The sequence below is a fragment of the Paramormyrops kingsleyae genome, chromosome 7, assembly GCF_048594095.1.
Source record: "Paramormyrops kingsleyae isolate MSU_618 chromosome 7, PKINGS_0.4, whole genome shotgun sequence".
Classification (NCBI taxonomy): Eukaryota; Metazoa; Chordata; class Actinopteri; order Osteoglossiformes; family Mormyridae; genus Paramormyrops; species Paramormyrops kingsleyae.
In genome coordinates, this window is record NC_132803.1 from 9,784,634 (window position 1) to 9,800,927 (window position 16,294).

The window sequence follows — 16,294 nt, forward strand, 5'->3', positions numbered from 1 at the left end:
AATTCCCAGCTCCTGTTGCTCAAGTGAGTGTTTGGGCCACGTCTTTTATTTGGGATGTGGCATGTAGGTCCCCTGCTGGGATTTGAAGGCCACATCACCCCAGTCACCACATCCTGCTGTAAGATTTAAATGTGTAAAATGTGAAATTTGACTGGTCGAAATACATGGAGATACCGGATGCAGATGGATGATCTGAAGGCAAAAAAGGCATATTCTATATATTATTCATTATTAGTGGTATTGTACATATTGATGCATTCCCAATAACTCGGACCTTGAAAATTTCCAACCTCTTACTTAAAAACGTACTACAGAACGGCAGAACAGGATGGATTCTTAATACAAATTTACACAAGCTAATGCTGATTCCGCTAGCATTTCCTGCTAACCTAACACAGCGCTTCTCACAGATGTGCTAGCGGAAATTAGCACATACTAAATCGCGATGTACACAGTGTGAACAGTAAACAAGCGTCTCTTCGGCTTTACGTCACTGTCGCTCTCCAGACCTGGCAGCGCCCTTACCGAGCTGACCCTTCTGTGGCGGAAAACCGAAGCGAGCTCGGAAGCGTGCTGTGCTTAGCAGTACGGCTCGGGTAGGGCTCCGTTCTTGGTGGCAGTGGAAACGGACCATTTATTACCTTTGAGAAAGGTGCCTAAATTGCTCCAGTGATGCATCCAGCTGTAGAAACTCAGCCGCTCTGGATAAAGGCGCCAGCTAAGTGAGGTGAAGGAGACGCTCGAGCCATAGAAGACGGCAGTGCCAGCTGAGCTTCCTCCCGGTAGATACAGCATATTTATTGCAGTGCCATCTGCAGTTGGGTGCTTTCCAGTGGCAGTTAGATGTCATCCCTCAGTGGTCTTTGATTAAACATCAGAGGAAGTGGATGTGAATTAAAGGTAAGTGTGTGATGTTTGCCCCCACTCTCATGGCCCAACCATGACTCAGCTGGCATTAACACTTCAAAAGCATGATAATGCCGCCATTTAAGGGTTGCGGTTTTCCCGGGAGAGGAGAGGGCAGCTTTCCTGCCAGCGTATTCCACAGGTACTTCCAGGTGAAGTCACCCCATCCCATTTGTATTTCACAAATATTTTACCTCTGGAGGCTTCAGCTGAATGATCAAATCGCAGGGATTTTGTCTGCTTAGTTTCTCAAACTGCAGGGGCAGCTACACATTTCTGTCTCACTCTTTTAAAGTATTAAAAGGGCGTTTTAGTCATTCTACTGAGTCTCTCGAGAACTCTCTCGACAGATCGCAAGTTGTGATGGGTTAGACGGAAACGTCTGCACTATGTAGACTGAGTCAGCGGCAGTGTGTTTCCGCAGGTCCCCTTGTGTCAAAGGCATCTTCTCTGCTGTCCTGGGGACTTTGCACTGATCTGCACATGTGAGCTGCTCTGCCGCTGCCCTGCCACTGCTCTGTCCCTGCTCTGCTGCTGCTCTGTCCCTGCTCTGCTGCTGCTCTGTCCCTGCTCTGCCACTGCTCTGCTGCTTCTCTGTCCCTGCTCTGCCACTGCCCTGCCCTGCCCCTGCTCTGCCTGTGCCTGACCTCAAAGCCGGGACTCTAGTTTACAGCAGCTCCTGGCTTCAGAGTCATAACAAGGAATGGCCCAGAGCGATCGTGCCATCTGTGCCCATGTAGCCTTGTACACAGATGTAAATATTTCGGTCACACTGCTGTTTGAGCACCTGGGAACACTGAGTACCTGCTCTGGAGGGCGACATATACGTTTAGTTTCCAACTTTGAGTGGTGGAACTGTATGCAAGAGCAAGGTGTTTTCAGGACACTGAAATTGTTTAGTTATTATCCTAAGGTCTGCAAATGTACGGGTAATGTATTGTTCCAGAATATGCATGTAATGTAACATTCTACAATGTTCATGTTATGTAATAATCTAGGACAGAGACATAATCTATTGTTCTAGAAAGTAACTGGATTGTAATGATATAGAATTTCCATGCAAGCTAATCCTCTAGATTGTTCTAGGAAGCACGTGATGTGATATTCTAAAATGTATAAGCAATGAAAAATGCTAGAATATATCAAACTGTCCATATTATTATAGGTTTTCTTATGTAAAAAAATTGAAGAGAGCTGTACATCGCTGTCTGCATCAGGCTGATCCACTGACTCCCACTACCCAGTTTGAGCGGACAAAGAAGGTTATTGAGCCCCTTCTCAAAATGAATGACAAAATATTTGCAGCTGCTCACTCATTTCCAAGTGGGAATCCTCATTTCTGCCATCTATTGCATACGGGCAAAGATGGACACATGTGCATCCGCTGTGTATCACATCCATTTGTGTCGGAATGTGGCCTGGATGGGCGGCACAGTGAGGTGCCGTGAGGCCTGTGGGTCTGGTGACCATGGGCATTTCCGCAGCTGCGCCAGACCTGCCAGTCTGATGTCCTGCAGCAAAGAGAACCATTCCCAGTGGTTCCTGAAGGACTTTTTCAAGGTTGAAAGACTGAATGACAGAACCACCACGTTCAAACCCACTTCAGACCCACCACTTATAAAGAACATCAGCTCAAAGCGTGTGGCTGGTACAGTCATACTAATAAAACACATGTATTTTTGATGGAGATTTTAAAACCGACAATTTTTGAAGTACCAAGGCCAGAGCGCAGGGAACAAGAGAGCATAAAGACATTTTCTCTAACAGAACAATAAACAGGTTGAAACTAAAAAATAAGCCAAAAATGAAACCTTTAGTGGATTAATACATGAGAACATGTCCTGGCCTGTCTTTTGGTCTGCCTTTCCCAGCCTGAGATTGTTAATTTGATTTGATTGCTCCAGGCTACCGAGACCCAATACTGGGCAAGCAGAGGATCGATGGACAGACGGATGTTGTAGTCTGTATATGAATCAATTTGTTTTATTTCTAAGGTTGTATAATGTGTGATTGTTATATGGGAATATTGCTTTAAATGGAAAGATCTGAATGGATGTAAAGGGACTGGAGTAATAGATAACATTTACAGCGAATGCGGTGTTAAAATGATGAATTTACTGAAACTGGATCAGGTGCTTTTGCTTGGGAGTCAGACAGCGAGACGTCTTTCTGGAAATTAATGAGATCTGGCAGAGTCCTCGCAAAACCTGAGTGAGACTGACGGCACTTACCTCACCGTTTCCACTCCCACCTGACGTCCGACATAACCGAGACCGATGACTTCATTTTTTTCGTTGTCGTTTACGCTCGTGTGCTCCCGTGTGTTCGGATCGCCCTTTTCGGGCACCGCGTGAAACGCGGCCTGCATAAGAAGTCCATCTTGTGGCCGGGCGCTTTGCGATCTGTTTTTGAAACGCCTTTTCCTTTTCGTGTCTTCATAAGTAGCCACACAGAACAAGCCTTTGTTCGCCGCTTGATCAAAGGAGATGACTTGCGGCGTGATCTTCGATGCTCTCTTGCTGAAACAAACTAGTACAAAAGGCTGAATGAAGATGATTATGGTTTCACGTGCCAGGCAATGATAGCCCAACTGTGGCCCCTGGGGACCTCAATGTAATGACAAGGGGCTCGCACGAAATTAGCCTCTTTTCAATCCAGGCCTCCTATCCTTCTGGGATGTCTGCCACAGGTAATTACAGAATTGTTTCTGGACTTTTTCTTATTAATTACCTCCTATGACATGCTGCGCCCCGAACAGTGCGATTGAAGGCGGATATCCCCTGGCCAAGCCCTCTTTGGCCGTTCCTCCTGTCCGCTGTGCTAAATCATTAGGCCTAACAACCTCGTTTGTTTACATGCACGACCAGTGAGGTAGCTGCTAAATTAATGCCCACTGTCTGTCCTTTCTTTTCTTTTCAGGTGGTGGAGAAGCTCTCTAGATCCAGGGCTGGGCGGGGAGGGCCCATCCTACAGCCTGAAGTGGGACGTCATGCCACTTAAAGCCCACAGCAGCCTACTGGTCCTGGGACAGGGATAGGGGCAGGGTCAAGCCGGCAGCCATCAGCCCATCGAAGGACGCCCATTGTTCACGCTATGAGGGCGTCTGTGGCTCGTTTGTCCGGGAAATCAAACTGGCTGTAACCAGTGCAGCGTGTTCACTTGTATTAGCCTGGGTATGTGGGTGGGGCCTGTGCTGACATAAGAGACTAGAAATTTTCAGCCAGTTGGAAAACGTACCATGCCAGCCAGTGCCGGAAAATTTGGAACGTCCATTTTTTTTTTGATGCTTTCTGAAAGCTGTGACTTCCTGTGAGATCCCGGCTCTCCTCTAACGTTCCTCCTCCCCTCTTGGTGGCGCTGCTGTGTCTCTTGCTGCCTGGTGGTTTGGAGCACAGGCTTAGCCCCGGAGGTCAGCGGGAGCTGGCTTCACCGTATCTGAGCGGCACGGCGGCGAGGGATGGCGCGCACCCTGCTGAGGCTCCGCCGCTATGTCCGCCGCAGACCTCTGCGCTTTCTCTCCTTCGTCCTCCTCTACCTCACGGCCGGCGGCAGCCTGGTCTTCCTGCGTGCCGGCGAGACAGCCTCGGGTGCTCAGGGGTCCGGGCCAGAGATGGGCCGGGGGGGCCCGGAGGGCCGGGGCCTTGGGCTGATCAGTAGGGTCTTCAGAGAGGGCCGTCGACCTCCGCGAAGGTACAACCCACCCTGGCTGAAACAGGACTCCCAGGATCTGTCCGCGAGGGGAGGGCGAGATGGAGACCACACTGGGGGGTGGAGCCGTGCCCTAAAGGGGCGGAGCATGAAAGACTCAGAGGAGGGGCGAGGTGAGTGGCTCTCCACATTCTGGATTATTCTATTTCCCAGCATTAAATCCTTTAAATTCTTCTTTAAATACAGTCAAACCTTGGATTGCGAGTAAGTTGGTCTGTGAGTGTTTTGCAAGACGAGCAAAATTTTTAAATAAATTTTAACTTGATAAACAAGCGAGGTCTTGCAATACGAGTATTATTTATACACTTTGTCTGCCTAGCGTCACGTGATTACAGAGCCGATGGTTCTTCTCTATCTCTCTCTATCTCGCTGCGGGATTGTGGGTAATCGTCTCCCATGCTCGGTCTCAGTTGGCGTGCCTCACTCGTATAGTCAAAATTTAGTAGAAAAGCACCACCCAAATAAGGGCGTAGCAGTACGAGCGATGAATCTGTTTAACGACAATGCAATGTCCACATTTCCGCGAAATCGAAAAGGAGGCAAAAGCGGCTGTCATTGGATAGGTTCCTTGCCAAAGTCGCACAAAAAGAAAAAGATTCCAGTCAGATTCCGTTAGTTATAGTCCTACAAAATAACTCTCCTCTTCTCCTCTTTCTCGTCTCCCTCACACCATCCACAATTCTTTTCAAAGGTAAAGTGCAGGTTAATTTGTTTTATGTATTTTTACTTTATATTTCATATTAATCATTTTTTATAAATATTTTTCGGTTGTGGAACGAATCATCGAGTTTCCATTATTTCTAATGGGAAAATTTGCTTTGATATACAAGTGCTTTGGATTACGAGCACGTTTCCGGAACGAATTATGCTCACAATCCGAGGTTTTACTGTATAATGTTTGGGTTGGGTGTTTTGACTATTCCCACCCACCATCTCCATTTTAGCCTTGTATTTTTATCATATTATCCATCCATCACCATCTTTGTGTCACTGAAAACTGGCTGTCCCCAACGTCAGATATTTCTGATATTTCTGCTACCACACTCATCCCTGAAATCACCTTTTTCAGTGGCTCTGTACCTCTGTTTGCTGCCTTCCCGCTCTGTTTCTTCCCCCCCAACCCCCCACTCTCCCATGCTAATGCGAGGTCACATCTCATGTAGCAGCACGACAGCACATTGCGCCGTGGACCATGTGGGACTAGTGACTGGTTTCCAGGAAGGTTTATCTGAAATAAATGAGAGACACAGGCAACCGCTGAGAAACGGAAGGTGAGCGTGTCCTGGGCATGGTTACAGCCCCCGGAGGGACTCTGCTGCTTTACCCATGAGCGAAGTGTTTAACCTGAATCACTGCTGTGTAATACATACTCGTGTAAATGGGTGAAAAAAGAAGCAGCTTTGGATAAAAATGTGGGCTAAGCGAACGGACTTCTTGGGGAACCTGCTGTGGGTTGTGTGAATTTGGCTGCATGCCATGCGGCCGCTGAGCGAGAATGCGCCCCTAGAACTGTATTAAGATTGGGGGGGGGGGGGGTCTGCGTTTCATTTGTGGCACATAAACGGCAAGTTCAGATACTGTACAGTCTGGTCACCAAACGTTTCATTATTATGCAACTAGCATTTAAATGATTTGCTGTATTTCTTGCTGCCCTTTCAATTTTTTAGCATTTTTTTCAACAAAGGATAAGGTTACTCGCATAGATTCCCTTACTTTGTTTTGTTGCAATACAGTTATTCATGTCTATGCCATGAGCTCCCAAGATCGAGCCACGGAAAAAGCTGACCGCCATAGCCCCTTTTTTGTTGCAAAATCGGGGAGCATATGGAAAATCGATGTGGGAACACAGCACCTCAGCAGTAGCCTCAGAGACAAAAGCCTTGAGTAGAGAAGATGCGATGTTCCTGATCACAGTGCATGATAAATGCATATTTATGATGCGTTGTGGTGCGTTGCGGTAATTGAAGTGAAGTCTGACGGATGCGAGTTATCAGATTCCATTGCTCCCAGGCTTTTGGGTGTGTGTATATGTGTGCCTTTGCATGCTTATGTGATTGCCTGTCTGTCTCGGTGTTGATTTCCCATGCATATTAATGCATAATGCAAAATTCTGCACTTGACAAAATTTGGTTCTGAAACTAGCAACCCAGACAGCTTCTAACTCCAGAAAAAAAAGCCCTAACAGGCGTAAGAGAACAAATGCTAGCAGAGCTTAGCCTGTCACAACGGCTATGAGCAAACCCATAGCGACAAGTATTAACTAACAAACTGCTTTGATACTGGGCTACCACATCTGTGTTACTCCTTCCCTGATTAGCTCCAGGTTTTGCATATGAAAGCTTTTTTACTTAATATCAGAGGCTACGCACAGCTGTCTTGTCCCATGTGTTTCAAAACGTATTAATCTAAATCACTCGGAAATAAACCGTAACATTGATGTAAACTACCTCTCGGATTCTGCAGCTACTAGTCTCTGAGAAACTACTTTCTCACTTAGCTCCAGCTAGCTAAAATGTTTGGGTTTTAGTTTTATTTTTGTAGTGTAGAATGAGGCAAAAAAAAGAATTCTTAAACAGTCGCCAGAGATCCAGCAACTAATTTTACTCAAGTTCTGTTTATGGTCTCCGGGTCTGCGGAGAGGTTTAAATCTTGTGCCCGGAGATCGCACACTATCCACCGGAAAAGGTGGGGGGATAAAGAGGCTCGTTTAAAGATCGTATCACTCACAACTCATTAGGCTAATCCAGTGCAGCGTTCATGGGGTTTTGAGCAGATGGCCTGACGGCCGGTGGAAAACGGCGCTGGGTACTCGCTTTATTCCCAGCCATATGCGACACATCCACTGTAATTAACTCCTGGAAAAATCGCCTCGTCCACTGAGTGACGGAGGGCTTGCGGCCTCTCTGCTGGCTAGATATTGGAGGTTGTCAGGGGTTCCTGCTGGACCTTCTCAGCTACCATCTCACCCATGCTTTTCAGGGAATACTGTCCTGATGAAAAATAGTGATAATTACTGAGAGGCTGGAGCACATTTCGCTTCATTTTCATGACAAACTGATATATCCATACATCCAACCCGCTATCCTGGTTAGAGTCACAGGGGGGCTGGAACCTCTCCCAGAAACCCCAGGGCACATGCTCACACACTGTGAGTAATTCAGAGATGCCAGTTCATCTGTGGCTTTGTTTGGATTGTAAGTGGAAGGGTGGGGTACTTCCTGAATGTGACGTCAGTCTATGAGAGGGCACTGATTCACACACCATGGGCAATTTACAGACATCGGTTCACTTAACTACCTGTCTTAGCACTGGGGAAGGAAAGCATGTGCCCAGAGGAAAACTATGTCTGCATTGTGAGTGTCACGATCGGGAACAGGCGATCTGGGAAGCAAGGGAAAGGAGCCAGGAAGTCGGGTGAACGGGTTTTATTCGGGGTAGAGTCCACAACACGGGGTAGAATGACGGCAAACATTAATGACAAGTCTGGGAAAGACTGACTCAGGCGAGGACTAAATACACAAGACTAGCTGGTATTAACAAGAGACAGGTGAGAGCGATCAGGTAGAAACACGGGGTAATGAGGGGGGCGTGGCACACACGAGGATCGGACGGAGCTGGACGTGACAGTGAGGATCATGCAAAGGACACAGACATGGTTCCAGCACCGCAGCACTGTGCATGTAATGCTGCAGTGATGACTGCTAGCTGACCATGCAGTTGCAGAGAAAGAGGCGTCACTCAAATCACTTCTTTTATGGCATTAAATTATGAAGCTTCAGCTATTTAATAATGTACTGACTGACCTCTTTCCCCTTCCCCATCACCGAATGTCACAATAGAATTTTTTTTGTCTCCATAATTCGACTAGAATGTGTTTTAAAGAGGAAGAGGAGGGTAAGTGTGTCACAGCTATTTGAGAATGAACTATTCTGGAGCTGCAGTTGGCTTGTCAGGGAGCCGTATCGGTTCGGCATCGGACCCGGGAGGGGGGAAGCGACAGGGATAAATAGCCAGCACTAAATACTGTCCCTCATTTTGTCACCAGGGCTAATCCTGGCAGGCTTCCAGGCTCAGACCCCCTTTGGTATGTAGAAGGTGCACGCAGAGCTAGTGAAAAGATCTTCCGGACTCCTGATACCAGCCATCGGGCCTCTATTGCGCCTTCCTTCTTCTCAGAGGATGGCGGATTGACCAGCTGCAGCTGAACGGACATAGGAACCTGCCCATAGGAACCGTATCGGTTTTATTGCCCACAGACAAGCACATCATGTTCGTTTTGCATATTGGTTTATTCCGCAAAATACCCCAGCATTTCCCCACTTTGAACCCATTTGGTTCATCCCTGTGGAATGAACCACGTTTGGCGCGAGTGGGGGACATCTGTAGGTGGTTGGCCGCTTGCTGGCTTACAGCGTCTGCCCCCTCAGCATGTTCCAATCAGAGGATGCGATTTCCTTAGTCTAGCCCTCAAGCTCGATGGCATTTTTTCCCTATGTGTGGCTTCTTGTGGCTGTCAGGGCATTAATTCCTTCATTTGCATTTTCCTTCTCCTTCCCTGAGAGGAGATGTCAAATGCTGATGCTCAATGAACTTATCATGGCAGAGTCTCTCTCTCTCTCTCTCTCTCCATCTTCCCCCTGTCTACACACTCGTTTCTCTCTTTTGGTGGTTTCCGTCTGTGGGGGCTTTCAGAGTCAAGACCGTCCCCTTATGGCCCAAATACTTCCAGCATGCCACATGGCTGCTTTCCACCAGTGGCAAGTCGATCCTGAGCTTGGATCACAAGATGATCCCGAGGTGTGTCAAAGACCTTCACCTCTCCACCCTTCACTATGAGCAAATTATATAAGATGAACAAAAAAGTAAAGGTGACGGTCTGAAGGTCATCTCAATATTGATAGCTGCAGTAATTGGTTTTCAGGGATGTGAGTGGAACCCCCTGGGCAATCAGTTCTGCTCTGGAATCCCAGTCCCCCCCCGAAGTGTGCAGTACTGCCCTCTGCAAGGCCGACATGCCGGGATCTTCAGAGATTCATGTACTTTAGTGGTTTACCTAAAAGTCAGTCAGAGTGCCTCATGGCTGCACCAGGTCGTGATATAATCCTTCACGCCTTCCAGTGTCACATGACTGACTGGCAGGTCATGCCTGGCTGGCAGCCGACCTTGTCAAGTTCACGGATGGATGATCGTGGCCGTTAAACCTTCCTAGCATCTTACTGTCTCTTGGCGTATCTTCAGTCTTCATGATTGTATCACTGCTTCACTCTTCATCATGTTTTTTTTCATTTCTGGAGATGATAGCAGATCCATGTCAGTCTGCATCTCCGGAAAAAAAGAAAGCAGTTGGGACAGATTGCTGCTTGAATGTCCCGCTCTTTTCTCCCATGGGATATTTCTAGGATCACCATGTGTGAAAGCAGATTCCTAAACTAGATATGCATGTAAGATTGCTTATCGGATCCCACCGCAAGCGATTCTCAGTGAGTCCGGCCTTTCTCTGGCAAGACCGCTGAGTGGAAAAACATTTTGAAAGCTGCCCTCCCTGGCCGCAGGATGAGCGGGTGGTGTGATCGCCAACGAGTGCAGCCTATTACCTGAAGGTCCTTGCTTTTGGGACCCTGAGGGAACCTGCGTTTCAGATCCCAGTGAGACTCTTTCCCTGAACTGCAGTGAAGCATCCAGGTTTATAGATAAAAATAGAATAAAATAAATAAAATAAAATTACACATAATGTAAACTCGGGCAATTTTATAGTAATTTAATCTTGTTTTTGAGTGCTTCAGTGATCTGTTTTTCAGCTGCAGTAGAACAGAAAGATATTTAATTACAGAAGTTCCTTTCAATATAAATTAGCAAAAGGGTAAAAATTATATATTCTGAGAAAAAAAGGACCAGCACTCAAATCTCAGAACATGCACAACAGGCACATAAAAGAGGCACATTAAATAAGAACAGAAAGGGGGAAATGAGTAAATAAACTGGTTTTTAGTTTTCAGAAACATTATTTCATCCTCTACATGCGGTCTGCTTTACTTTTTGAATTATTTAATCCGCACAAGATGTTTCATCGACCAGTTATTAAGCCTACAAAGAGCAGACACCTGAAAACAGGCCACTCTAAATCGCCGTTCACGCTATCTGTCATCATTCAGTCGCACTGGGAGCACTGTGGTGAATTACAATCAGGCGGGTAGGAACTGGGAGGGGGGGGGGGTATTTAAGATGCAGGGTGATGTATTAATTAAATTTTAATATTCACTTCTGGCCTCGAAAGTGCCTGCATCAGTGACTGCGGTGATAGTAATGTTTTATTCAAACGTTTTTCAATATAATTTATTTAAAAAACGCTCCAGTGACAAAGTTACTCTATTTGAAAAATCTGCGACGTTGTCCGTGGGATCGATTTCATGCTCAAAAGGTGGCGATAATACCTGATAACAGAGCATCCGCCGAGGTTACGGCCCCGGATTACGGCCCAGGGTTAGAGCTGTGACTGAGGACACTGGCATCCCACATCACTGACAGGCCCCAGACAAAAGACTCCGCAGAGCCGTCAATCATGTGGACTGACAGACCCGAGCTTCACTCACTCTGGAGGTATATTCATGTCTCCATTGAGCCATTGCCGTGATAACCTCCTGGCATTATGGCCTTTGGGGACAGCTACCAGGGGGGTATATGTGCTGTTAAGCGTCGTGCTAGTCCGTACGTGAAGTTGGCACGGTTGGGCACTGCCGACCTAATTCCTCGTCTCTCTCCTGCGTCCACAGCAACGTACCTTGGCTGCTATGCCGACAACACCCACAAGAGGGCCCTGCGTGGGGCATCCTTCTTTGACTACAAGAAAATGACGGTCTTCCGTTGCCAGGACAACTGCGCCGAGAGGTACCGTAACGTTCTCCTGGAATGCGAAGGCGCCTCCCACGAACTGCAGTTTTCTTTGAAGCGTTTTTTGCGTGTCCTCTGATAGCTCCGCCATCGGTAGGTGGCGGCATCGTCGGCAGCCCAATGGTAACACCTGAAAGATGATCCTGTCCGCTCTGGGTTTGCCAAATCACACATGCCGAAAAGCGGCTGGTTAGGCATGTAGGAAGTCAACGAAAATTCCGGTCATGTACTGTAGGGGCGTTCAATAAATGCTTGTTTTTATGGAAGAAAATTCTGGAAAACTGCAGAAATGGTGGTATTGATAAAAGTCCTAGGGTCTGCCTTGACAGGTCAGGTTTTCTTTGAGGGTGGACATTTAATTGGGCTGGGACAGTTTCCCCCCTCCCTGGTCCAAAATAAACGGCTGGTGGAGGTACTTAGGAGGTGGAAAGCAGCGAGGCAGGAATGATTGATTCAGGCACCCTGTAAACATCGATTTACAGTCAAAGCTTCGGTTATGAAAACATTAAGGGCCGTGGGCCGCGGCAGATAGCTCGTCCATAATGAGCGGCGGCCCTGCAGGGGGCGCTAGGGCGCAGCATAGAGAGGAGTAATGGGTTAGTGTTAGAATGGACCATTACAGGCCACAGGGAGGCGTCTTTGGGCCTGAAGTGTCTGCTCCTCTTGGTTTGGTTCCACTTCCCTCTGTGCCCCCTCCTCACCCCCCCCGCCCTCCCCATTCTCGCGCAGGGGCTACCTGTATGCGGGACTGGAGTTCGGTGCTGAGTGTTACTGCGGCCACAAGATCCAGGCGGCCAATGCTTCGGAGGGCGACTGCAACATGGAATGCAAAGGCGAGAGGGGAAGGAACTGTGGCGGAGCCAACCGGCTCACCATCTACCGGCTGGAGCTGAGCCAGGACTCGGCCCGCCGCTGTGAGTCCACACGTGTGCACTCACACACACACACACACACACACACACACATGGACACACACACACGGACACAGACACACCCAGACACACACACCCACACACACACACACATACACAGACACAGACACACACACACACACTCAGACACACACACACACACAGACACACACACACAGACACACACACACACACACACACACAGACACACACACACAGACACACACACACACGGACACAGACACATACACGGACACAGACACACACAGACACCCAGACACACACACACACAGGCAGAGACACACACACACACAGACACCCACACACACACAGACACACACAGGCACACACAGACACACACAGACACACATGACTGTCGTGCCATTAGGTAAATGCATCTTGTACAAATTTGATTTTTTTAAAGTACAATGGCTCCTTGTCTGAAGAGAGCAGACCATGCTGACCAGGATTATTAAGCAAATGGCCACTTTAGCTTGATATTTACAGTATATTGTATGCAGTTTTTCACTCTTAATGCAGTTACACTTGAACATGAAATACCCATGACAGTAATAAAATGAATCAGGGTATGTGTATTTATATGTTTTTTTGGTATTAGGTTACTTACAAATGCCAGGTTAGCTCAGCTAACTGGCATGATTTGTTGACATTCTGGGCGTTTGGCCCTCGATCTGGGAGGAATGTGTGCTGCACTTCCAGCCTCTTATGTCCCTAACAGGACCTTTGCTGCAGTGGGTACTTGTCCTACTGCGCACAACACAGGTCCACATAACGGAAACTAAACTGCATAACGATGACTGAGCTGTAATAAAATGTAGTTTGTGGGGGGTAAATTAATTTGTGATTGATTGTTATTGTTTCGGTTTGATTAGATTCTCGTCCTTTGAAGTGTTAAATGGCTCATTACCCACGTAACCCTAATGAAGATGAAGGAGAGAACTTCATCAACCTCTTTCAGATGTAATAAAAATTGTAATTTTAATGCTGCCTTACCCGGACCCCCCCTCTTTTTATGACATATGGCACATTCCGCCACTTCAAGTGTAGGGTATCTAGTTAGCTAACCGCAGCAGCCTCACACCCACCACGAGGGATACGGCTCCTGAGACTCCAGAGCCGGAGGTAGAGCGTTGCCATGACCAGCAGACGTCCCTGCACCTCTGTCAGCAGAACAGATCTCACTCGCCTCTCACACATTACCGAGGATGCAAGTCAGCGCAGTTTTTTTGAGCAGCTTATCATCCGCCACAAAGGGATCGGTGTCAGACTCGCCCCAGGCAAGACGGCGGGCAGAATCATGTGACGCGGGGATAGGAAGAAGCTGGAGAGTCTCTATTTGGGGACGGTAGTGAAGATGTGTTATAAAAAAAGAGGGGAAGAAGCAAAACGGGAATGACAGCAGAAAGAGAGAATAGACGAGCTTGTCACATGACTTCGCCCCGCTCTACAACATCCATGCCCCTCCCTGTCATATACAATGTTAGGGTTGCCATTACCGTCGTTACATCACTTAACCGTTGGACTGTGGCACTGGCTAAAGCGGGATATCGTGCTACTCGTCGTTAGGCCAAATGACTGCACCAAACACGCCCTGCGGTGACAGTTACCCAGGAGACCTTGCAGCCTCTCCCCTGCTTTGACACTGGGGACTGATAAAGTGGATGGTCACCATGGTAACGTCGTTAAAGGCACCCTATTCACTGGGTCCCCTGGGATTCCCCTGCCTGTCCTCGGCTCGTTGATGGGGCATGTGTTGGGTAAACGGCAGCGTCGGGCGACCGCGGCCAGGGCCCACTTACAGTGCAGGTCCCTGTACCCGAACCACGAGGAGGAGCCACCGGCCACCGTGGGTGAAGGCGTCTCCTGTCCGTATCAGCATTAATGCAGCCTGGCAGCTCACAACATTTGCGGGACTTTGCGTCCAGATCGAAATTGAATAAATTCCCTTTACTGTTGAATTTTTAAATGGAGGCTGTCCACGTGTTTAATTGGAATAAGATGGCATGTGGACATTCCGATTCGTATGCGCCGATGGCTCTACGGTGATCAGCACGTAGTCATATACTCATCCTCAGGTCTTTTGTAAGAACGTCAAGCCTCATTGCAGAAGCCTGTTGTCCAGGAATGCGTGATGATGTTCTGCTGGTAAGGTTTGACTTGCCCCAGGTAACGTCCAGCTTCACGAACGAGGTGCGAGTCGGACTCCTGGCCGAGAGGGTCTGTCTCGGCAAAGACGCCCAGCTAAGGCTGACGAGCACTGCCACAGCTGTCTACCTGTTATCTAGTCTGCTTCTAACGCAAGACCAAAAATAAGAGGCACGGCTGATTCCAGCAGCTCCCGACATCCCATATGACCCGCTTCTTATACTCAAAGCCAATTTTTTCTTTTTGCAGAGAAACAAAAATATGCGAGTCCCTCTCACAGCTTGTGGTCTAGCTATCGTCCACCTGCGGGATCTGGAAGAGTGACCAGACTTTTAAAGAAGTGGTTCTGATGGAGATCTCTGAAACCAAAGTGGCCGTAGATGTTTACAGTGGCAAGTTCTAAACGGTTGATTTCTTGGCATTATAACAAAACAGTCTATCTTTCCACAAATTGTCAGATTATTAGCCTTTGATAGCTATGAGTTTGGCAGCTCCTGCTGGAAATACAACATTTCTGCTGTAATGAAATGAGGCGGAAACTTTCAAATTTAAACCGAATAGGGGAAAGTGGCCTTGACGACTGAAGCGGGGCGATATTTTCAAACAAAGCTAAGCAAAAAAAAAGGATGACAGCAGAAAAAGCACAAGGAAGTAAAATTTCACAAGAATGCTGGCTGCTCTACATGGTGGGATATGAATCAGCTGACCAGGCATGGAAACAGTTTGACCTTCCTAAATTTACTAGTGTTTGCTGAGCCAGAGGTTACATTCAAGGTTATCTGGGGCCACTTAATTCAGTATCAAACACAAACCTTGAACCGTTTTATCGTACTTGTGTGTGTGTTTGTAGACGGGAGCGCCGTCTTCAAAGGGTGCTTCAAGAAACCTGAAAACGTGACTCTGGCCCTCCCCATCGCGGCGGTATTCCTCAACATGTCTGTCGACAAGTGCGTGGACCTCTGCACAGAGAAGGTGAGATTTCTGGATCTCCTCACTGCTACCCAGCCCGGTCGGTTGTGTTTACAACAAGGGGTCGGTCCCAGCCGGAGATATGTGCTTTAAAGTCTGGAAAGGTAATGGGAAGTGAGTAAACTCTCTGACACTGTCAGTAAAGCGTGAAAAGAAAAATACATGTAGGAATTTGGCATGGAGCCTCTAATCGCGATGGAAAATGAAACTGTTGCAGATCAGTTCAAAGCTCAGGACATCAGAAAGGCTTAATTCTGCTAACTGTTGCCCAGCTATCTGTCCCCCTGCTATCTGTCCCCCTTCTGTCTGTCCCTCTGCTATCTGTCCCCCTTCTGTCTGTCCCTCTGCTATCTGTCCCCCTGCTATCTGTCCCCCTGCTATCTGTCCCCCTGCTGCATGTCCCTCTGCTATCTGTCCCCCTGCTGCATGTCCCTCTGCTATCTGTCCCCCTGCTATCTGTCCCCCTTCTGTCTGTCCCCCTGCTATCTGTCCCCCTGCTGCATGTCCCTCTGCTATCTGTCCCCCTTCTGTCTGTCCCTCTGCTATCTGTCCCCCTTCTGTCTGTCCCTATGCTATCTGTCCCCCTTCTGTCTCTCCCTTTGCTATCTGTCCCCCTGCTATCTGTCCCTCTGCTATCTGTCCCCCTTCTGTCTGTTCCTCTGCTATCTGTCCCCCTGCTATCTGTCCCCCTGCTATCTGTCCCTCTGCTATCTGTCCCCCTTCTGTCTGTCCCTCTGCTATCTGTC

General features: G+C 47.9%; 1 protein-coding gene across 1 annotated transcript in view; it reads left to right on the plus strand.

Moving 5' to 3' along the window:
• The window catches only part of LOC111842136 (sialate:O-sulfotransferase 2-like), a 47,205-nt gene that overhangs the window by 20,518 nt on the left and 10,393 nt on the right, over positions 1-16,294 (plus strand). The window contains exons 2-5 of the mRNA XM_023808458.2: positions 3,826-4,727; positions 11,385-11,499; positions 12,232-12,416; positions 15,430-15,551. Coding sequence (XP_023664226.1) covers positions 4,364-4,727; positions 11,385-11,499; positions 12,232-12,416; positions 15,430-15,551 — 786 coding nt within the window. The 5' untranslated portion in view covers positions 3,826-4,363. The remainder of the gene's footprint in view (positions 1-3,825; positions 4,728-11,384; positions 11,500-12,231; positions 12,417-15,429; positions 15,552-16,294) is intronic.